The sequence below is a fragment of the Triticum urartu genome, chromosome 7A, assembly GCF_056163025.1.
Source record: "Triticum urartu cultivar PI428250 chromosome 7A, HENAU_Tu73, whole genome shotgun sequence".
Taxonomy (NCBI): Eukaryota; Viridiplantae; Streptophyta; class Magnoliopsida; order Poales; family Poaceae; genus Triticum; species Triticum urartu.
The window spans coordinates 558,203,008-558,225,547 of NC_141879.1; the positions used below are offsets into that span (position 1 = coordinate 558,203,008).

The 22,540-nt window shown below is 45.5% G+C and overlaps 2 protein-coding genes across 3 annotated transcripts; one reads left to right on the top strand and one right to left on the bottom strand.

Annotated features, from left to right (window-relative positions):
- The first annotated feature begins 2,501 nt into the window (after positions 1-2,501).
- Positions 2,502-8,786, top strand: LOC125521721 (proteasome assembly chaperone-like protein). 2 transcript variants are annotated; one of them, XM_048686785.2, is made up of 7 exons: positions 2,502-2,845; positions 3,057-3,104; positions 3,199-3,245; positions 6,173-6,239; positions 6,319-6,362; positions 8,214-8,265; positions 8,463-8,786. In XM_048686785.2, the coding sequence occupies exons 1-7, from the start codon at positions 2,768-2,770 to the stop codon at positions 8,511-8,513; spliced, it is 387 nt and encodes a 128-aa protein (XP_048542742.1). In that variant the 5' UTR covers positions 2,502-2,767; the 3' UTR covers positions 8,514-8,786. The 2 variants fall into 2 exon arrangements, with proteins under 2 accessions (XP_048542742.1, XP_048542741.1); XM_048686784.2 differs by having other exon boundaries at positions 2,504-2,845; positions 8,208-8,265.
- A 139-nt stretch (positions 8,787-8,925) lies between these two features.
- LOC147960439 (uncharacterized) lies at positions 8,926-12,420 on the bottom strand. Its single transcript, XM_087533352.1, has 3 exons — positions 11,892-12,420; positions 11,513-11,775; positions 8,926-10,250 (listed from the first exon to the last, which is right to left on the bottom strand). Exons 1-3 carry the CDS (start codon positions 12,121-12,123, stop codon positions 8,988-8,990), a joined length of 1,758 nt encoding a protein of 585 aa, XP_087389478.1. The 5' UTR covers positions 12,124-12,420; the 3' UTR covers positions 8,926-8,987.
- Between the last annotated feature and the right edge of the window lie 10,120 nt (positions 12,421-22,540).

Sequence of the window (22,540 nt, forward strand, 5' to 3'; positions counted from 1 at the left end):
TAACTTTATTATTGCCTCTAGGGCATATTTTCTTAAACTGTATAATGTAGATGCCTGTTTTATCTTTTTATCTCTAAGGCTATGTAAATATTGTAAATGTAATATAACCATTTACGTAAAGCAATAGTAGGAGCCTCTCCTGCTGTTTTAATGTTCAAAAAGGGGTAATTATGACAACGCTTCAAAAAACAACACAATGTCTCGAGAGTGGCTCCTCGCGTGTAGCCGCCGCCCACGTGCACCCCACGGGCCTAGCTATGGAAAAACTGTGGATTCATCGGTTCCAAAGCGGGCCTAGCCCCAAGGTGCTTTAAGTTTCGTGCTATGAATGCCAAACAGTGAACGTATGCAACCAAACAGGCCATTTTCTTCCCGCGCGGGTCTGGTTGGGGTGTATGCGAGCAACCAAACATGTCACTACTAATGATCGGGTGCAAGTTACGAAACTTGGAGAAATAATCATGGGCGTCTCGCTATCGATGAAAACGTCATTACCACTTAAAGAATAAAGTGCATTACTAAGACACCAAATACCAATCCTATGTAGGGCATCTATGGTAGCTCTTCTCGATAAGTAAGAGTGTAGAACACAACAAACAACAGAAGAAATTGGTTGATGAAAACTAGTAACGAATCAATTAAAAGCTGCACAGATTGTTTGATGGTTTAATTTGTTCGATCACAAAAGTAACCGCAAGAACGCAAATAGTAACAAAATACTTGTGAGTTGGTAAGCGGAGATGAGCTCGTGCGTGCTGACCAGAGTCGTGGGCGAGCCAGCGTTGAATTTCGCGCATTCTATAGTGGTGGCAGTCAAGGCAAAAGTGGTATCCAGGAGGAAGTCCTTGATGTATCACCCTACAACGTCTTGACTTGCTGTCACTTGCACTCGTCGTAGAATTGGCCTCGTCGCTGCAGGTCTGCATTAGAGGGGCTAGTCTTGTTCCTTTACTCCTCTGCGTCCTCTTGATGACATACGATGGCGTGAGGATTTCATAGGCGCCACGCCATCGCCCACCCTTGTGGGCTCCAATTGTCACCCTTCCCCCGGTTACTCACAATCCAACTGTGAAGGGGATTTCACTGTTGTCACACCATTGCCACGCCTCACACCGGGACTCCTCATGCAGTCGCACCGCAATGCACGTTGGTCTCCCGTTCATGTGCCACTCCTTCTCGTCCCAGGATGCAATTACTGTACCATTTTGGCCAGTGGCTTACTGCCGATCTTGCCTTTGGCAACATGGAGCAGACATCAGAACCACATGCGGTCACCAATGTCGGATGAGCGGATGTTGCACGCAGTCTCATGCAGGCCTGTATACCAGAGAGTCCCTAGCTAGACGTTTGACCACAAATCTTGTTTTAACATTGTTATATGCGGCGTGCAAGTCTTGGGGTCTACAAGCACTCGTATCAACACAATCCAATTGCATATGGTCGTCGTTTTGTTGTGCATGCGCATAGCAATCTGTATATGTGCACTCTCGCCACATGCCACAATATCACGTCTCATTCGTTCTGTCATGCCGGTAGCCTAGCTAGGAATCCATTAGCAGCCAACTTCTATACGTGAAAGTTCTGCAAACGTACATTAAATGGTGCGATATCGAAAAGAAGTAAGGTGGGACTATTTAATACTCCATCTGTATCGAAATAATTGTCGCTGGAGTAGCTGGAAGAGGGAGTAGATAACAAACCTTTTGTTCTAGACTAAAGCTTAGCTCTGTTGGCTGCAGTCTTATATACATAATGAAGTGCTCAGTAATTTTTCCCCAAATTGACGCTATTTTTTGTCTATTGCTCGGCGGCTGCTTCAGCTCGGCCTGCTACTCCCTCCATTTCATAATGTAGTGCCTATAGATTTTTATGAAAGCTAAATTTTGCCAACTTTGACCAAGTGTATAGAGAAAACTGTCTACATCTACAATATCAAACATGTACATTCTGAAAATACAACTCATGATGTATTTAATGATGTGCATTTGGTATTCTAGATGTATCTACCTTTCTCTATAAATATGATCAAAGTTTGTAATGTTTGATTTTTGCAAAAATCTATAGGCACTATATTATGAAACAGAGAGAGTATTGAATAAAGGGTGGACTGAGGCCCAGGCGAGAGGAGACTTAGAAACGGAACAAACTAAAAGTCTGGACCACATGACGGAAAATTTAACTTATGTCTACAGGTAACAAAATCTTCTAGCCTTTGTTGCATTGTGGTTGTCGCGGGTTTGATTGCCCCAATAGAGAACAAACGAAAAACTTGTTTGACATAGGATGGGCAGACGAAATTACGATGGTAAGAAATGTTTCTTCTTTATTAGCAAAAAAAAAAGAATGGCATAGATAGATATAGATTTTTTTAGGGGGGAGTATAGATAGATATCGATGACACGTTGCCTCATTTTTTGTTTTTTTCTGTTTATAAACGGGCCCCGGCGGGCCGGGCCACGCTGTGCCAGGCACGTTTAAGGGTGGGCCGTGCCCGGGCCGGCCCGCTGGCTTTGCCCCTTCGCATTGCCGTCCTCCTCCCTCGTTCCGATCTCCTCTCCCGAGTCTTGTCCTCGCTGACTCCCGAGCCTGGCGCCGCCACAGCCACGCCGCCCAGCAGTTCTTCCCTCCCCAGCTCCTCTCCTCCTTCCCACTGTCTGCCTGCCTCCAATCCGTCCGGCTGGTTCCGGATTTCCAATCGATCCTTCTAACAGCAGCAGCTTCTTCTCCCCTCTGCGCACGCGGTTCCCCGATCCGCTTGGTCTCGCAGATGGAGACGCCGGCAGGTTCCGCGCAGGCAGGCGGCCGCTTCCCCCTGCCGCACAGGTCCCTCTCCTTGGACATCAAGGTCTGCTGATCTCGCTCGCTCCAGCAACATCACCAATCTTTTCTCCCTGATATCGTAGTTTCCGTAGCCTGCACTTTCTTTTTCCGGGGGATCCGTAGCTTCCACTCTGTTGGAATTAATCTACGCACTTCTCTGGTCGATTTTAAGAGAAATCTAGTACTATCACAGTGGGAGTTAGTATAACTTGCTTCTGTCTGTCTGGGCTGTACAGGGCAACAAGACTGACATTGTCATCAGCAGATACGAGGATAACTTTCTGGTGAGTTGCGAGTTCATAGGCCGTATTTGATTTGATTGAATGCTGATTTTCACATGTGAGAGATGCTCAGCTGTCCACGTTACTGTACTGGCAGGTCATCGTGACGCAGATCGGATGCATGGGAACCATATTAGCTGCTAAGTAAGTTCTTGATTCTCATTAGCATGTATAGTTTGGTATATCCCGGTCAAAAAAAAATGCAGAGTTTGCCCTATGTTTTTGCATCATCAGTTCTGCATATGTGGTCGCCCCCTCCATGTACATGTTGATATTTGGAAGTTCCAGGTCTAGCTGATCTTTAGTGCTACGACACAAATTATCTGTTTGTGTGGTTAATCATCTAGTCTAGTACCAAAGAAAGCTGCAAAACTATCGAGCCGTTCTGTAGTCTTGCTGTAAATGTCATGTCATAACTTTCAGGTTTATATTTGTGCTATATCTTTCATTATTACCTCAACATGATAGATGATTGGTTCTTGCATATTATTCTGTGTCAACTAAGGGGTGAAAAAGAAGTGTACTGGATGTTTTGTACTGGTAACAGTTTATGGAATTAAGGCATTACCATTGCGAATAATGCTTTCTGTGCACCGCGTCCACTGGTATGCATATCCAGTCCATTGGTCCGCATTGGGATCACACAACCGCAGTTATGACGCTGTGTATATGTTTCGTTTCCTGCTATAGGAATGCATGTATTACAAACGTTAGCGCCCCGTACTGGCACACCTGGGCCACCGGATCGAGTGCCAGGTTTCGCACGAGGCAGAAACCTTGAGCGACTGAGTACCCTGAGCCGGCACAAGAAGCAAGCTACTGGTTCGTTTGAAATCTTTTAAAAGACGCCATTGTTTTGATCTAACCTGCTGAACGTGCATTATGAAACTAATCAATCAGTACCATTTTGTGGAAAAAAATGCGTGATGTGGTTGGGAGTGATTAGGCACCATTAGGACATTCAAAATTACTGCAGCAGGACCAGTCAACTAACAAAACTGTTTAGCTAGGCAACCAACTATTTTAAGCTTGAGCATTAGTGCACCAGCAAAAAGAAAAAGCTTGAGCATTAGTGGGGAGTATTAACGCATGCAACAGTGGTTTAACTACTACTCCCTCCGTTCCAAAATAGATGACTCAATTTTGTACTAACTTTGTACTAAAGTTAGTACAAAGTTGAGTCATCTATTTTGGAACGGAGGGAGTATACTCCAGTAAGGCATGCATGGCTGAAATCAAAATGACGGTCGGGAGATTATTTAGGCGGATCACTTGCTAATTCGGCTTCCAAACAGAGGACTACTAATCCATTATTTACACTAATTAATTGGTAATACTATTTTGGCTCCCGAACAGAGCAGTACCAGCAGCTTGAGTTGGTGGGCTGCATGCAGAAATTAATCGTCCGTCCTGTACGAGAACCAGTATCATCGACTAAACCAGAACCATACCGTCAATTTTGCAAGTAATTCCCCATAAAAAAGCAATTCTTTTTTTGTTTGAACTGATCAGAACCAAGGTCTGAAGCACTTCATAAGCAAGAAGCGCCAGCACATATTTTATCAGACCAGAGGTCTTAAGCAAGAACTGTAAGTTTGCAAAGAAATTAGACAGTTTTTTCGAACTTGATCGAAACCAGGACTGGAGTGATTCAGCAACAAGTGCCAGTAGTGGAACATCAAACCAGTCTATCTAATCCTGATACATAGTTTCAAACCTGTTAGATATGGAACAAATAATTAAAAGATGTCGTGTTTTTCTTGTGGGTTAACACTCAACACACCAGATTCAGATTCAAATTTTGAATCTGCGTTCCGATAAACAGTAAGTGAAAAAATTAACTGCCCACTGCATATACCAAAATTTAACAAGTAGCAGTACAGCCTGGAAACAGTGTTGGCCCCCAGCGGCAGATTGGGGCCAATATTGACACGCTCCATTCTCCCGATTCTACCCCACCGCCCAACAATTACTGTTCTTCTTCCCCGAGTCAGACGCACACGGCACACCCACCAGAACACCACAACCCGCCGGAAAGAAACTCGACCCTGCAATAGCACGCTGAAAGGCCACGGCTTAGGCCTGGAAAATACGGTCGCGTCACAAATCTGCAGGTCGGCTGCTCCCGCAAGGCCGCAACCCACCCGGATCAAATCAAAGAAATAAATGGAGCAAAATTTGATACATGCAAAGCTAGCACCTGTGGACAAGAACAGCCATGGATTCAAAACCATCAGCGGAGGAAAACATTCAAACAGAACACATAAACTGGCCATGACGAGCCGACATGATGGGAAAGAACTCACCTGATCGGAGCTCGCGAGGTGGACGACGGTCTCCCTGCCACTGGATTTGGAGTTTCGACCCTTCCGTGTTGACTGCTTCCGGTGGATCTGGGCGAAACTTAATGGAACCGGCGGCGGAACCGAGTCCCGCTTGAGAGACACGAGGACCTTGCCGCAGTCAGTTCGCGGTGGTGCCGTAGATTGAAGGAGAGCAGAGCGTTGGCGTGGTGCCCGAGCCGAGATTGAATGTGGCCGCGCCGTTTTCCAGGCCGCGGCTAGGAGTGTGCGTCGTCGGTGGAAACGCTCACCCAGCGGATTTGCACCAAGAATGGCTTAGCGACGCTGGTCGTCGGCTCGTCGCCGGCAAGCACGAGAGCGCCGCACACCATGAGAGAGAGAGAGAGAGAGAGAGAGAGAGCTCAGGGGCGGTGGTCGGGTGGGGGTTTCGGGCGATAGTAATGGGAAGGGTCCACGCAAATTTTCTTTCCATGTCAGACGAGGCTCGTTTTGTGCCGGCACATATCCCCGTCCGTGGAAGGCGACCCGATGCACGCATCTTAGACCGTTCGCGTATGAACAAACAAACTAATACGATGTGTATATGCTTGTACAACTGTTCAATATCCCAGGCTGGTACTGATAGTTACCATCTCAAAGCGAGAACGCACGCGCAAGATACCGTGCACACATGCCGCCGTGCGTAAAACTCCGTTCTAATTACCATTGTCATTTCTTTACTTGAACTCTTGTGCTGCATTCTTTACTAACCCTTTCCTTCCTGAATAGGAAAGATGAAAGTGTTTTCTCTGATCCAACCTACAATGTATCTGTTCTTTTTGGGAAGAGGGATGAGGTATTCTCATCAGAACATCCATATTGTCAGGCCTGATTGTGGACACATCTAATGACTCTGCATAACGTTGTGATTGCAGCCACTCCTGCTAGCTTGTGCACGTCAACTTATCGAGCATATAAGGTTTGCATTCTTAACCATCTCATCTTGCTATCTGCTGTTTCCCCCATCTTTGATTAGTTTTTCAAGTTTTTGTCTGTGTACCTGTCAAGCACCGTTAATAACTGCATGTAATTTTGGATGAGGAGTTCCATGTGGGACAATGCATACCTATGGCCCATCAATTGTTCCGTTTAGTCATTGGTTAGGCTGTACTGGCAACAACATTGAAAGCAAGCAGCAATAAGCTCCTCTTTTTTAACACTGTTGTTGAATTTCCGTGCAAATGTTCTCCAACACCCTTCAGTGTTGTAAGGATTAGACTTAAATGGGCAGCATTGTTTAAAAAAGCCATGGTAATCCAAAACCGTAGTATTTCAATGCGGGCAAGCAGTACTCCATTTCTCTAAAACCGCTGATTTTCTTTGTTTAAGCAATACTACTGGTGCGTTTGGCGGTGCTGTTTTACCACACTGCTAACGGCCGCCGGCTGCATGTGGCCTTACCATGCACGAGGTCAAAATGTCTTCACCTAGATGCTACAATCTGTAGCAGGCTAGAGTTATCAATTGTATGCACACGTATGTAATCTAGCACATGGATTCACCGATTCACGCATAATCTTTGCATGAGTTGTTGATGTTTCAGGATTCAACTAGCGCACCTATATATCCTGCCTATACGTCCATGTGCTTCCAGCCGGGGCAAAATAGTTTGCGAGTGTACGTGCGTTTTAGAATTGATCGGCAAATTAGTTTAACTTGCTGTGTACGACTTTGCTTCTAGCTATTGGCTAGCTAGCCTTCTGCGTACGAGAGTGCTCCAATGACCCCAATCGGTCTACTGCACCAATCTTCGTCCGAGACTTGCTACTCGTCGGAAAATAATTGGCAACCAAGGAGTCGATAAAAGCGTGCAAGATCACTAAAAAATAATTTGTGTTGCCATCCCATCTAGGGATGACATCTCTAACCTACATGCAGCCCCTTACGGCAGGGTTGCAATCATTAGACTGAACAGATAAGGACGGGATATAGAAGGTGAGCTTGATTCGCTTATGGCTGCAAGGGAGAGATGAGCTCGCAGGTGACGATGGTCGGAAGGACCTAAGAGACGGACTAAACGCAAGCTAATCAAACTGAAACGCCTAATAATCAGGAGATAGAATACAATTCATTTACCAGATAACAGACAAAGGAAAAATAGTAGGCGATCGCATCTGATCTTCTTATAGAGTAATTCATTTAAAGGCTATGCGTGAATTCAGGTATTAGATTACATACGTGTATATATAAGCGATAACTCTAGCCTGCTACAGATCCTAGCATCTAGGTGAAGACGTTTTGACCTAATGCATGACAAAGCTGCATGCAGCCGGCGGCTGTTAGCATGGGTTGGTTAAAATCTGTAGTAAAACAGCACCGCCAAACACACCGGTAGTATTGCTTAAACAGAGAAAACCATGGTTTTAGGGAAACGAAGTATTGCTTGCCCACACATTGAAATACTATGGTTTAGGATTACCATGGTTTTTTTTAAACAAAATGCTGCCAAACTAGGCCTTCAGTTTTTGTTTCATCCAAACACCTCAAAGTTTATAATACAATGATTTTTCAGAAACCACGGTATTTCCCAAAAACTGCAAAAATACTTTGCATCCAAGCGCACCCGTAATATTTTCTTCACCCTATAGTTTTTGTGCCAATTTTTATACTGAAGTTAGTACCCAACCCGTACAGGTTCGCTCATAGGGCTGATATACCACATGCCATTTGCCTACATACGCATGCACAAATGACTTACGTATCAGGGTTGGTTAACTTTGTCTCACCGTTTTGTACTTATATTGTTGTTATACTTGTTTTGAAGTGGTAGTGGCTCAGCTCGGCCGTTGGTGATCTCTCTTGGTTTGAAAGATCATTCCCAGGTAAGAATTGAAACAATTTCCATGTTATGATTGCCATATTATGTGGACCATGTACAATTGATCTTTACTTTTCAGAACCCCTAGAAATTCTCATGTACTATTACTGCTGTACATATCACTGAGGACAGTTTGTCATTTTGCTTTCGATCCAATAGTATTATAAATGTATGTCTGATACAATTACGACAATTTTGTAGGGAACATTGAAAGATGTAGTTTCTGCCATTGTTGACAACCGCCTATGGTGATAACTTTGCAAAGGTTGGGATGGGCACATAAATGTTCAGTTCATTTACAGAGACATTGACATACACAAGCTGTCAGAGCAAAATCGGCCCTCCCTTATCATGCATGAATCTCTAGAAATTATGTAATTAGAATTTATTCCAGATTCAGTTATCATGAGATGATTTTCCCCACTAAAATGCCTAATGATCAATATTTCCCTAATGTAACTTGAGGGGTTGCGACTTGAAACCTATTCAATCATAAAAAATAGCCAATCATGTCCGATGAAGAAATTGCTTCTCAGGTAGAACAGTATATACAAAAAGAAAACTTACAACAGTACAGTAGTATGAACACCATGAATGAAATTGCTAAATGTGAGGAAACGCCATGAAATATGAAGACTGGGAGATAACTAGCTGCTATCTATTGCTCTTGCTGGTTTCTGCTACTGTAAATCTTCTTTCTTTTTTGATCGCTCTTGCTGGTTCCTGCTACTCTAACCTTTTTCTTTTGAGACATCTGTTACTCTGAACCTGATCGTTGGGCATCAATGACGTGTCGTCCTCCATCTTGGGGTAGAGGAGCTCATCCAATGTGCATGAAAAGCGCTCGCTGTTTTCCTCCGTGGGAATCGTCTGCATATCCTCAAGCAAGCTGTCAATATCGATGTCCTCAAGGAAGCCATCGAAATCGGTATCTTCGAGCACGGGGAAGGGACTCGCAGCCACCTGCTGTGAATCTATGTCGTCGGGCATGGGGAAAGAGGGACTCATAGGCACCTGCTGCAAACCCTGCTGTGCCTGGCACCAATCGTCGAACTCATCAGCCAGGTAGCCGCTTTGAGCAGCCAGCGCCGCCGGTGGTGATGGGAGCTCCGTCTTCAGCGTGCATGTGGTTTCCTGGCAGCCAAAGTGCTTGGCGTCGATTGGAGTTTCTTGGCAGCCAAAGTGATCGGCGTCTACTGGAGTTTCTTGGCAGCCAAAGTGCTCGGCGTCTACTGGAGTTTCTTGGCAGCCAAAGTGCTCGGCGTCGACTGGAGTTTCTTGGCAGCCAAAGTGCTCGGCGTCGACTGGAGTTTCTTGGCAGCCAAAGTGCTCGGCGTCGACTGGAGTTTCTTGGCAGCCAAAGTGATCGGCGTCGACTGGAGTTTCTTGGCAGCCAAAGTGCTCGGCGTCGACTGGAGTTTCTTGGCAGCCAAAGTGCTCGGCGTCTACTGGAGTTTCTTGGTAGTCAAACTGCTCGGCAGACGCCGGCAGTAGCTGCTGCGCCTTCAGCGGGTCTGTGGTTTCTTGGTAGCCAGGGTGCTTGGCGTCTGCTGCAGTTTCTTGGTAGCCAAAGTGCTCGGCAGACGCCGGCAGGCAATGCGTAGCGGCTGCTGGCCCTGATGGCACAGGAGACCGGATCATCGCCGGCAGCACATCCCAGGGCGCATGCCGGTTGGTGTACTGGACGATGTTGTGCTGCGGCCCCATGTAGCTGGCGTCCGGCGTCACCGAGTAGCTTGTGCTTGGCCCCGGCCCGGTGACCGAGTAGCTTGTGCTTGGCCCCGGCGCGGCACCGAAGGCGCCGTAGTGGTAGTCATGTGGCTGCCCGGCTGGCGGCGGCGTCTCCTTGAAAGCAGGGGCGTCTTCATCTTCTTGAGCTGCTTGCTTCCCATTGCTGGGTTTGCTCATCTTGTAGAGGCGGTACAAGGCCATCTCCTCCGCCTGCAAACACACAAAGGCGTGATGAGGAAACAACAGGAGAAAGCAGGCTCAGCTCTGAAATTATAAAGATACATACTCGCAATTATGCATGCATGCATGGCCAATCTAGATGTGTATAGTACGTGGTGTCCATCACAGCTTGAAATGTCAATTAATTTGTGATCACTTCTAAATTACAAGTCTGTCAAGTGTAAACGTGTCCATCACAGCTTGAAATGTCAATTAATTTGTGATCACTTCTAAATTACAAGTCTGTCAAGTGTAAACGTCATGCACAATCACCTTTTTCAGATGATCGACATTAGGACCGGCATGGTACGATAGGAAATCTCAACAGCAGATATATATTTGGAAATTAAGACAACTCCTCTGTTTGTTTGAAATCAAATGACTTCCTAGAAATTTGACTGAGGAAATATACACTGCCACCACCCTCCTTTCTTCGGTGTAAATGTGTTGCGTTGTAGGCTTGTGGCGGTAGATGTTTTCTTAGCTTTGATTGACTAGCAACTTACAAAGAATAGATTTGGTAACGTGAAGATAATAACGTTAGGTTTACCATGGAAACATTATTTATGACCTAAAGTTTTTATACAAACATATACTCAAATTAGACAACCATTAAGCATCATCTATTCATGAAACTGAAGTATGTCTTAATACGTGATACTTTTTTTAGATGAAAAAAAAACTCAAGTTAAACATTCGCCAACCTAGATACGAAGACACCCTCCCCTCCCAAAAATATAGGACCCTGATAAGTGTTACACATGTGGCACAATTATATGGCAACTTCGAACGTTTTTTTATGACAAGTTTAGTTACGTGAGGATGACAACTTTCTTTTCTGATAACAAGTTTCTGTTTTTTGATTCTTTTTTAAATGACAATTTTAGTAGTTATAAAAAGTGTCAGGGTCGGAGTGCTATATATGCAACCGCCGCAGATGTGTTAATTAAGCTAATGCCAACTCAAAATCAAAATCTTTTTTTTAAAAGGTAAAACATGTTTCAGTTTGTCTAATTTACATCTAGAAAACATCTAAGGATGTCACATCTAATCTTTCATAAATAATGTACCAACAAGGAACAAAAAAAAAGCTAGGAATAAAAAATAGACCACAAACTTAATGAACATCAGATTAGATGTGACATAATTATGATACATTTAGATGTGTCCTAGACAGACCCAACGTGTTTTCGCTCGCAAACCAATTTTAATTATTATAAACAAAAAATCACCTTCAAACCAGTAGAGAATTCAGCCATGAACAAAGGGGTTCACGATCGATGAGGAAGATGAATAATTACCTTCTTGTCAACGATCTTGGTGTACTCTTTGATGGCCCAGTCGGTCTTGACGCCGAGCTTGTCGCCGGGCTTCTTGTCGTAGAAGACCAAGGTGAGCTTAGAGCCGACGGTGAGGCCGCGGCGCTTCAAGGGCTCGCCGCCGCCCGAGGCCTTCCACCAGCCGTCCTTGGCGAGCCGCCCCGGGCGCACCCTGGCGTTCCCTCGGAACTCCCTCTCGCTGAAGAGGTAGATGCTCCCGGCCTCCTGCCACGCCCTGTACTCCTCTGCTCCATCGAATTTCGATTCGCACCATGAGCGCGCGCGCGGAGTTGCATCGACGGATCACCACGGATTACTAAAGACAAAACGAAGAAGGAGAGAGGAGGAACGGAGGGGGTACCGTAGAGCTCGGCGGGGTGGTAGTCGCGGAGCCTGACGTCGTGGAAGATGGTGGGGAGAGGGTGGGGGAGAGCGCGGCCGGCGATCTTGTCCTCGAGCAGGCGGAGGAGCTCGGGGTCGTCCGGCACGAAGTGGTACCCCTGCGGGAACCCGTGCCGGTTCCACCAGAGGTCGTCGACGGCGACGGCCTTCTGCATCTTCCCCATGGCGCGCGCGCGGGCGGCCCCCGCCATCGGAACTCGGCGACCTAGTCGGATGGAATAACTCGAAAAACCTGCGTCGGCGCACGCACGGCAGGAGCTGCGCGTAGGGGGGTTCGTTATCATGGCCACGTCCGCTGGCGTCCGATCCGAGTCGAATTTTGAATCCGGCTCTGCCCGTGTTCGGATTCTTTGTGGCCGGGGAATCCGAGTTGGGAAACGATCGGATTAGGAGTTGCCCCCATCGATCCCGGCGTACGGCCGAGCTGCTAGCTGCAGCTAGAGCGGTGGTGGGCCGTGGGCGACGCGCTTCTCCTGCTCCATTGACCTCGCCGGCGTGCGCTACTCCACTACCGCAGGGCACGCTCATAGCCTCGCCGACTCGCCGTCCATGCGGGGGCTGAGGACGCTGGGTTCGTCGGTATGTACAACGGTGGCATGCTAGGAGTGTCACATATGATAAATGCTTGTCTTCTTTTATTTAAAAGATGACTTTTTAGCATGATATGTTTTATATCATGTTTTTAGAAATTATTAGTTATTAAAAATAAGGCTAAGAGATAACCTATTGTAGATATCTTTTTATTTTTATCTCTAAATTACATGTAAAGTTTAAGATAATATTGTCTTATCAACCACTGTACATTTTCATATATTCATAGGAGAAACGGCAGGACAACCATCCACAGTTTTACAATGGCCAACGACCTCCACAAGAAACACGGTAGGTGCCAGATCACCTTTAGACAAACCAGCCACAACCCAAGTTTTGCCCCCGTCCAAGATCCTTCGAAGCACAAACCCCCTGGGAGTGGCTTTGTTGAACACCACGTCATTGCGATGCTTCCACGCTCAGAACACCAACAACATGAGCGAATTGAGATCTTTTCAGGTTGTAGCTTGAGGCATATGGGAGGTGCTCCAAACGAGAAGTGTGCCCGTAGCTGTAGGTGCCAATAATGCCGCACGCCAAGTGTCCAGAACCTCGAACCAAACTTGCCGGGCGAACACGTAAGCCACAATGAGATGATCGATGGTCTCCATAAGTTGATCGCACAATGGGCATGGCTTGGTGGGGCAGTCCACGCCTTGTCAAACGGTCAGAGGTCCAACAACAATTACGCAGAACGAGGCACGTGAAAAACTTGCATTTTTTTAGACACATGAAAAACTTACATTGGATGGGAGCTCTGGAGTCCTAGATGATTGTTGCCGCCGCATCGGCCTCACGCCCAAAGAATTTGCATGCATAGGCCGATCTGATCATGAAAGTTCCCGATGGCTGCCAAGCCCATCGCACCTTGTCGGCCACATCATCCTGCAACGATGGCACGTTCATTCTTGTGTTTCTTTCTTGGTTCTGGGCCCCGTTCTAAAAATTGTTTGGGCAAGTGCCTGCAACTATATGTGTGAATTATGTGCACATTACATGTTTGTTCATGTTTAATTTTATTTGGGCAAGGTTAAAGCAGAAACAACATAGATGGTCCACTTCCACATGGCACGTGGGAACAAGTTAACTTTAAATCCTGGAAATCAGCACACCGGACTCTCTGATCCCGATGTATTTTAAACCTTGAGAGAGTTTCCAAACAGGAATCGTTGACGCGGCATGTCGAATTCCGGGATTGTGGCTGTGGACTCGACTGGGCCGGCCCACCAGGCATGAAGCTAATTTTTTTCTTGACAACGTAAACAGTCTCTATTTCTCAAACGCGTGACTCCTACAGACTCGAACTTAGGACCTGGTAGTACTGACCTCGTCCAAATAGCCACTAGACTAGAATACTATGAGGGACATAATTAGAGGCCCAAAATATTTAAGCCATAACGAAGCGTTGAACATTGAAAACATTTTTTAACGGCAACCAAATATTGAAAGCGTAAATAATTTTGGAAATATTCGAACATTTTATAAAGTGTGAGCACTTTTTGAAAATTCCGAATGCTTTTAAAAATATCACGAGTTTAGAAAAATGTACATGTCATTTCAAAAAAATGTATGTACAATGTAAAAAATATTCGAGCGATTCAAACAAATATTTCGTCCATCCAAAAAATTTAACATTTCAAGAATGTTCACGAGTTTCAAAAAATGTGCTTGTGAAATTTTCAAAACGAAGTGTATACGATATTAAATAAAATGTTTGCATGACGTAAAAAATGTGTCATACCCATAAAAGAATTTACGTAACACGTGTTTGAAAAAAGTGTATACATTTTTAAAAATGTGTAACAATGTAAAAACATGTTTGTGTAGTTTTATAAAATGTTTATTGTCGTTAAGAAAATGTAATACGTGTATTTGAAAAATATTACCGTATATTCAAAAAATATTACTCCTCGCTCACTCAACCTCACACCCACACTCCCACTCTGTTGCTCCTCCTACTAGCTCCTGTATCTATCTCAGTTGCAGCTTGAAGTTCGACTGCAGATGCAGGTCGCCCTGCTCCTCGTCGCTGCTTCCCTGCTCCAGGCCGGCGACGCTGCTTCAGGTACGTACCTAGAAAACATGTATTTTAAAAAATGTAAATAATGTATCTGAAAAATGTCAAAAATTTATCAAAAAATATTTCATGTGTGCGGTTAAAATTTACATTGGGTACTGAGAATAATTAGACGTGTAAAAAAATGGTTACCGGTAAAGAAACAAAATAAAAGCAATAAAAAACAATATGAAGAAAATAAAAAAAGAAACAAAAAACCAAAAGTATAAAGAAGAAAGAACCAGATAAAACTATTGAAAAAACAAAGTATAACTAAGGAGAAAAACCAAAGTAAAAAAACCCAGAGCAGCACGAGGGGACTACGCTAATGGGCCGGCCCAATGCAGCAAATACCGGTTAAATGCCCTCAAGGTTCAAAATAGACCGGGATCAGAGAGTTTGGTGTGCTGATTTCAAGGATTGGGACTTCAGGGTTTGATTTAGCTTTCACCTATAAGTTTAAGATTTGTTTTGACTTTTTCCTATTTACTCCGCATATTAGCTTTGTCCAAAGGCAAACTTTATAAACTATGGTTAAGTTAGAATGATACGGTGAAAAGGACAAGACATTTCCCCCTCTCGCTAGAGTTTACTCTTCGCGCCGCTCCCGCGACATCGAGACCATCGCCCCCCTGCTCCCCTCCGCCGATTGGCACACCTCTGCGCTGCCGCCCGGCCTTGGTGGGTATCCGTTTTGGTCCTGGGGGCGGCTGGGGTTTCCTGCTCGGGGTTCTCCTCAAGCTAGGGTTTTTGTTCGTGCTTGCTTCGTTCTCATGGCATCCGATTCTTCTTCTGCTGGGGATCATGGGAGACATGGATGATATGATGAAGAGACTTGGGTTGTTAGAGATAGATTTTGATGACGTGGTGTTCGAGAAAGAAGACGCCGGTAGAGGCAACTCGATGCCTGGCCATCATTAGACTTCACATATATAAAGAATATGGAGAGTTTTGGTTCTAAAAAAACATCCTGGGATCTTGCCTGCGAGGTTAAGTTCAGATCATTAGGTGATAATATTGGACATGTTATGGAGAGAGGGCCATTGACTTTTCGTCGATGCCCCGTGACCTCCGACTCCATGGTTTTGAAGGTGTTGATAGAAGGGGCAAGAGCGGTGGTCTAGCCCTTTATTGGCATGAATCGTGTCAAGTGGAAATTCTTGGCACGGATGAGAGATACATAGATGCTTTGGTTAGGGCGTCGGAAGACAACCCAGTGGAGACTAACTTGTGTTTACCGTGAACCTGGAGTTGAAAATTGACACCTAATGTGGTCCAAGCTTGCAGGTCTCTTCTTAATCTATCAGATGCACCTTTGTTAGTAACCGGGGAGTTTTTTTTTGAGGGAAGGCCATCATGGCTAGCTTTATTGATTTAACATAGGCATTACATCGTCCACAAGCGATGAGATCAGACAACCTGGGGGCTCGTCTGTCCAGTTTAAAGAGGTCTTATTACAATAAGAAAAGTTAGCTAGCACATGCGCTGCTTGATTGAAAGAATGAAAACAATGCTTGAAGACAACCTTCCCTATTAAAGAAGAAACATCCATACATTCTGCGAAAATTGCTGTTGCAGCATCCCACCATCTAGATTGGCCATCACAAAAGTTTATGACGTTTAAGGAATTTGATTTCGCCTCCACACGAGGAAACCCTAGGGAGTTTGCAAACACTAGACCATCACGCATCGCCGCTGCTTCAACCATCATTGCATCTGCAACATGAGGTATATATTTGCATTGTGCTGCTAAAAAGTTCCCTTTATCATCTCTAATTACAGCTGCCGAAACTCCTGCATTTCATCTGCAAAATAGGCCGCATCAACATTTACCTTTTTGAACATGAGGTCTGGTTTCATCCACTTCATCTCTCTATTATCATTTTGTTTGCGATTAGCTTCATGATAATCTTCTATATCTAAATAGCTAGCCTCCACTAACTATTTCTCTCAACATGCAAGCATGCCACATCACCCCACAACATGCATGAGAAAATGTCCACCCCCACTATCATATTTCTCTACATGCAAGCATGCCACTTCATCATTAAACATGTATGAAAAAAAGACTCATCTCAACATCCAAACATACACAAGAAATTTCATTCTATTATGCTATTTATAATTAATTAAAAAATTACAACTATATAGTAATCAAACATAATAAATTATATGTATTTTCAGTTTGAGCTTTTTATATCATTACTTCAAATATTCATGTATCATGCAACGAATCACACTGAAATATTGCAAAATATCCCCGCAACAACGTGCGGGGTATCATCTAGTTACTAGCAATTGCTAGGACGGACATATGCCACCGCGTGGGATGTGGTGGTCTACCATCATGAGTGAGTTCACGTCTTATCCACCATAAGTACCAGCTGCCCACCATAAGAGCTTGTTTGACAGTAATATTCGGTTTCAGTGACAAGGGTAAATCTGGTGCAAGGAGTAGATGTTCCAATATAACTGACCCTGAGCGATCAATCAACTTTGCTTCCTCAATCATTCCCGCAATGCCTAGGCATTCCCAGAGGTGCTTGGCATTGCAACAATCAAACAGTAGGTGGCAGACATCTTCCGCATCTTGATGACATATAGGACATGCCCCATTAGTTGCAATATGATGGTTCATGAGTATGGACTTTAGCGGAATAATACCATGTAGAGAACGCCAACAAAATTTTTGAATTTTACGTGGGACCTTTTGTTTCCATAGTGTACTCCACACTGCTGGAGTTCTTGAGCCTCCAGGTCGCGCCATCACCGTTGCATGTGCCTGGAAAGATCGTATCCATTGTACTTTGTATGCTGATTTCACAGAGAAAAACCCTTTATGATCCGGGTGGCATGTGATAAAGTCCTCGAAAGCCCCATAGTTGAGGGGAATTTGCAAGATCCTGTCTACATCAACCGATATGAATATAGATCTGATCAGTTCCTCGTCCCAAAAACCAGTCATAGGGTCAATTAGATCATGAACTCGTGATATGAGTGTTTGCCCCCGGTTTGATAAAACTCTCCTGTCTGGACTAGACGGTATCCAGGGGTCGCTCCAGATGTTAATGTTCTCACCAGTACCAACCCTCCAGATATACCCCAACTTAAATGTTTCAAGACCTTTCATAATGCTCTGCCACGTAAACGAAGCACCACTCTCCAGGGTAGCTTGTAATAAACTTTCATTAGGGAAGCATTTAGCTTTCAATACTCTTACACACAGGGAATTCCGGGTTAGTGATCAACTGCCAACCTTGCTTTGAGAGCATGGCAAGATTAAAAGAATAGAGACCTCTGAACCCCATACCCCCTCACTTTTTGGGTAGCAAAGCTTCCACCATGTATACCAGTGCATTCTTTTGTGTTCCTCATCATCCCCCTCACCAAAATTGTGCTATCAAAACAGTTATCTCCTTGCATAGGCCCTTGGGCAGGCTGAAAACAGACATCACAAAGACTGGGATGGCCTGGGCTACAGATTTAAGTAATATCTCTTTCCCACCAGTAGACAACTGTTTCTCCATCCATCCCTTCAGGTTTTCTATTATTCTGTCATAAATATGCCTGAAACAGACACTCCTATATGCACCCACCATAGCTGGCAGCCCAAGATACTTATCTGATAATGCCTCAGTATCAATGTGTAACTCCTGTCATATTTCGGTCCTAGAAGTTGCAGGTGTATTAGGACTGAAAAAAATACTACATTTAGCCAAACTCACCAATTATCCCGATCTTTCACAGTAGGCATCTAGAACATGCTGTAAGGAATCCGCATTTAAAACGTTTGCTTTCATGAGAATCAGAGAATAATCAGCGAATAAAAGGTGTGATACTGATGGTGCATTTCTACACACTCTAATTCCCTCTATGCCGCCAGCTTCTTCTTCAAACTGCAATAAACTAGAAAGACCTTCTGCACAACGGAGAAAAAGGTAAGGGAAGAGTGGATCCCCCTGCCTAATACCCCTAGTCGGGGTGAAAACATCCGTCTCCTGAGAGTTAAACCTTATTTTGTATCTAACAGAGTGTAACGCCCTCGATGCGGCTATATCTCCCACGTGTCGAAGCATGACTTAGAGGCATAACCGCATTGAAAGCAATGTCGCAAATGAGGTAATCTTCACACAACCCATGTAATACATAAGGGAAAGAGATACATAGTTGGCTTACACTCGCCACTTCACACAATTTTATGAATAAAGCATTACATCAATCGGATACAATCAAGGTCCGACTACGGAACCAAAATAAAAGAAGACTACCCCAAATGCTACACAGATCCCCGATCGACCCCAACTGGGCTCCACTACTGATCAACTGGAAACGGATCAACACAAAGGACAAGATCTTCATCGAGCTCCTCCTTGAACTTGGTTGCGTCATCTGCTCGGTAACATCGGCACCTGCAAACTGGTTTTGGAAGTATTTGTGAGTCACGGGGAATCAGCAATCTCACACCCTCGCGATCAAGACTATTTAAGCTTATAGGTAAGGCAAAGGTATGATGTGGAGCTGCAGCAAGCGACTAGCATATATGGTGGCTAACTTATACACAAAAAAGAGCGAGAAGAGAAGGCAAAAGCACGGTCGAACAACTATGATCAAGAAGTGATCCTAGAACAACCTACGTCAAGCATTACTCCAACACCGGGTTCACTTCCCGGACTCTGCCGAGAAGAGACCATCACGGTAACACACGCAGTTGATGTATTTTAATTAAGATCAACTTCAGATTTTCTACAACCGGACATTAACAAATTCCCATCTGCCCCTAACCGCGGGCACGGCTTTCGAAAGTTCAAATCCCTGCAGGGGTGTCCTAACTTAGCCCATCACAAGCTCTCACGGTCAACGAAGGATATTCCTTCTAGCGGGAAGACCCGATCAGACTCGAAATCCCGGTTACAAGACATTTCGATAATGGTAAAACAAGACCAGCAACACCACCCGAATGTGCCGACAAATCCCGATAGGAGCTGCACATATCTCGTTCTCAGGGCACACTCAGATGAGCTCTCCATACAACTAAAACCAAACCTCAAGTTTCCCCGAGGGGGCGCTGCACAGGGCTCTAATTTGGACCAACACTCAGAGAAGCACTGGCCCGGGGGGGTTTAAAATAAAGATGACCCTTGGGCTGGCCGACCCAAGGGAAAGAAAAGGCTAGGTGGCGAATGGTAAAACCAATGTTGGGCATTGCTGGAGAAGTTTTATTCAAGGCGAAATGTCAAGGGGTTCCCATTATAACCCAACCTCGTAAGGAACGCAAAATCCGGGAACATAACACCGATATGACGGAAACTAGGGCGGCAAGAGTGGAACAAAACACCAGGCATAAGGCCGAGCCTTCCACCCTTTACCAAGTATATATATGCACTAATTAAATAAGAGATATTGTGATATCCCAACAAAATATCCATGTTCCAAACATGGAACAAGCTCCAATCTTCACCTGCAACTAACAACGCTATAAGAGGGGCTGAGCAAAGCGGTAACATAGCCAAACAACGGTTTGCTAGGACAAGGTGGGTTAGAGGCTTGGCTTAACAATATGGGAGGCATGATAAGCAAGTGGTAGGTATCGCAGCATAGGCATGGCAAAAGAGCGAGCAACTAGCAAGCAAAGATAGAAGTGATTTCGAGGGTATGGTCATCTTGCCTGAAATCCCGCAAGGAAAAAGAACGAGTCCATGAAGAAGACAAACAGATGTAGATGAACGGATCCTCACAACTCCGGAACAAAACCGAAGCTAACGCGAGAAGTAACTCGGAAAGAAACAAACAACAAAGTAAACAACCATCACATAAACATGGCATGATGCACAAACTAGTATGATGCATGTCCGGTTTAAAGAGGCATGGCATGGCAAAGTGCACAAGCAATTCTACAAATTAAGTGGAGATCAATATGCAACGGTGCATATTGACGAAACACCACGACAAGTTATTTAGTTTGATCTCGTTTATGTACCCAACAATATTAAATGTTGTTAGCATGGCAAGAGGTGAAGCATGATGAAACTATCTAATCTAGGCAAGTTTAAATGAGGCCGGAAGCAACGAACAACAATTCCGGAAACTCCTCATGAGCATATTATAGATTTGGTACTGTTCTGCCCTAAACACAATTTTAGAGTTATTAAACATGCAAAACAAGTACACCATGTTAAACTAGGCATTTTTCCACCCCATTTACATATAAAGTTTGTTAGGTTTGGAGCTACGGTTAATTAGTTATGAAATAAATTATTTTAACATGGCATAGGAGCAAATTTAAGCAACCATCATTTTAGACATTTTAAACATGGATGAAAGTGGCATATAATTAACCTACACATAATTCTAAGCATTTTTCATATATAATTCATTTTAATCCGATGCACCAATTGGGAGTTATTATATGCAAGAACTATGCGGGGTTTTCTGTAAAGCTGGCAGCCTCTGGAAAAAAAGACAAAAACACCAGATCTGAAAAAAAAACATTACGGGCCGAAACAAGAATCTGGCCCAACAGCAGGAAAGGAAGGTGGGGCGCTGGGGTGTGGCTTCACGTAGTGGGCTGAGGCCCAGTTGGGGGGACGCAAGGCTACTGGCAGAGACGCTGGCTGGGCCTTGCCACGGCTGCAGCCCTTGCGCACGATGAAGAAGCAGTCGTCCTTTGCTCGGACGAGGACGAGGCAGAGGCAGGAACCTGCACGGGGACGGCACGGCGAGGCCAGAGGTCGGGGATGCGCGGAGGAGTCCGATCCGACGCGGGAGCTCAGCGGCGTCCAGATCCGAGCAACAGGAGGTCTTCGATCCGTGCAGGAGGCGGCTGCTCGAACTCGAAGGTTGCTGCAACTCCCGAAGAAAGACAGAGAGTTCAGAGAACTTGGAGAGCGATGGGAAAGGAAAAGGGGGGGGAGAGAGAATAAAGAAGAGGAGTACAGCAGCAGTGCTGGGGTGCTCCTCGATGACGAGGCGCCTGGCGAAGCGGTGGCGACGAGGGACTGGAACTGGAGGTCAAACGGGGCGGCAGAAAGAGTCGAACATGGGAGGCTGCCCATGGAGTTCGATAAAGGGTTGCAGGAGAGGTCGGGGATGCGCGGAACCCGTGCATGGGCATGCTGAGGGCGCCAAATCCGGGCGCGGGCGACGCGACTTGAAGACGAGGGTGGCCATGGCGTGTCCCTCTGCAGGTCGATGGCGACGAGGCAAGGAGGTGGCCGAAGGAGGCAGAGCTCCAAGCGGCAGCGCCGTGGATCCCTGTGAGAGAAAATAGAGAAAGGAAAGGGAAGATTGTGAGAAGGAGAGGTTGAGAAGCAGGAGGGAAAAAGGAGCTGGGCTGTCGAGGCACTCATCTCCGGCGAGGTTTCGGTCGCCGGTGTCGGCCGGACGACGAGGCAGGGTCGAGGGCGATGGGGAGCTGCGGGAGGAGCTCGGGCAGAGGGGATCGAGAGAGGTCTGGTGATTGGTGGGTTTGGATCGGGAGGGGTCCCGAGAAAGAGTGTGGCGGCGGCGCGAGGTAGGATCCCTAGAAATTAGGTGGGTTGTCTAGATATATATGGTAGGTGGATTTGAGTTAGGGGCATCTGGTCCCTCCGATCTTAATCGGACGGTCGCGAATAAAATAGCTAGGGAGTCCAAATAAGAAAACGGTGATGTTTTGTAGATGTTTGGGGATGATCCGGACACGACGGTGGCGACAGTCCAGGTCGGGTCCGGGACAACTTTTCGGACACGCGCGCGAGGAGGGTCGCAGGCTGACGAGAGAGGTTAGGTTGGGCCTGGCGGTGAGAGGTAGTGCAGAAGGCAAAGGGCTGAGAAGAGAGAAGAGGAGAGGCCCGGCGACTGTTTCCGGAGACCGAAAACGTCCGACGTGTGCCCGGCTATAATGCCGATATAGTTTAACGGTTGGGCTATCAAACGAACTCCGAATGCGATGAAACTTGACAGGTGGTCTATCTACACTATAA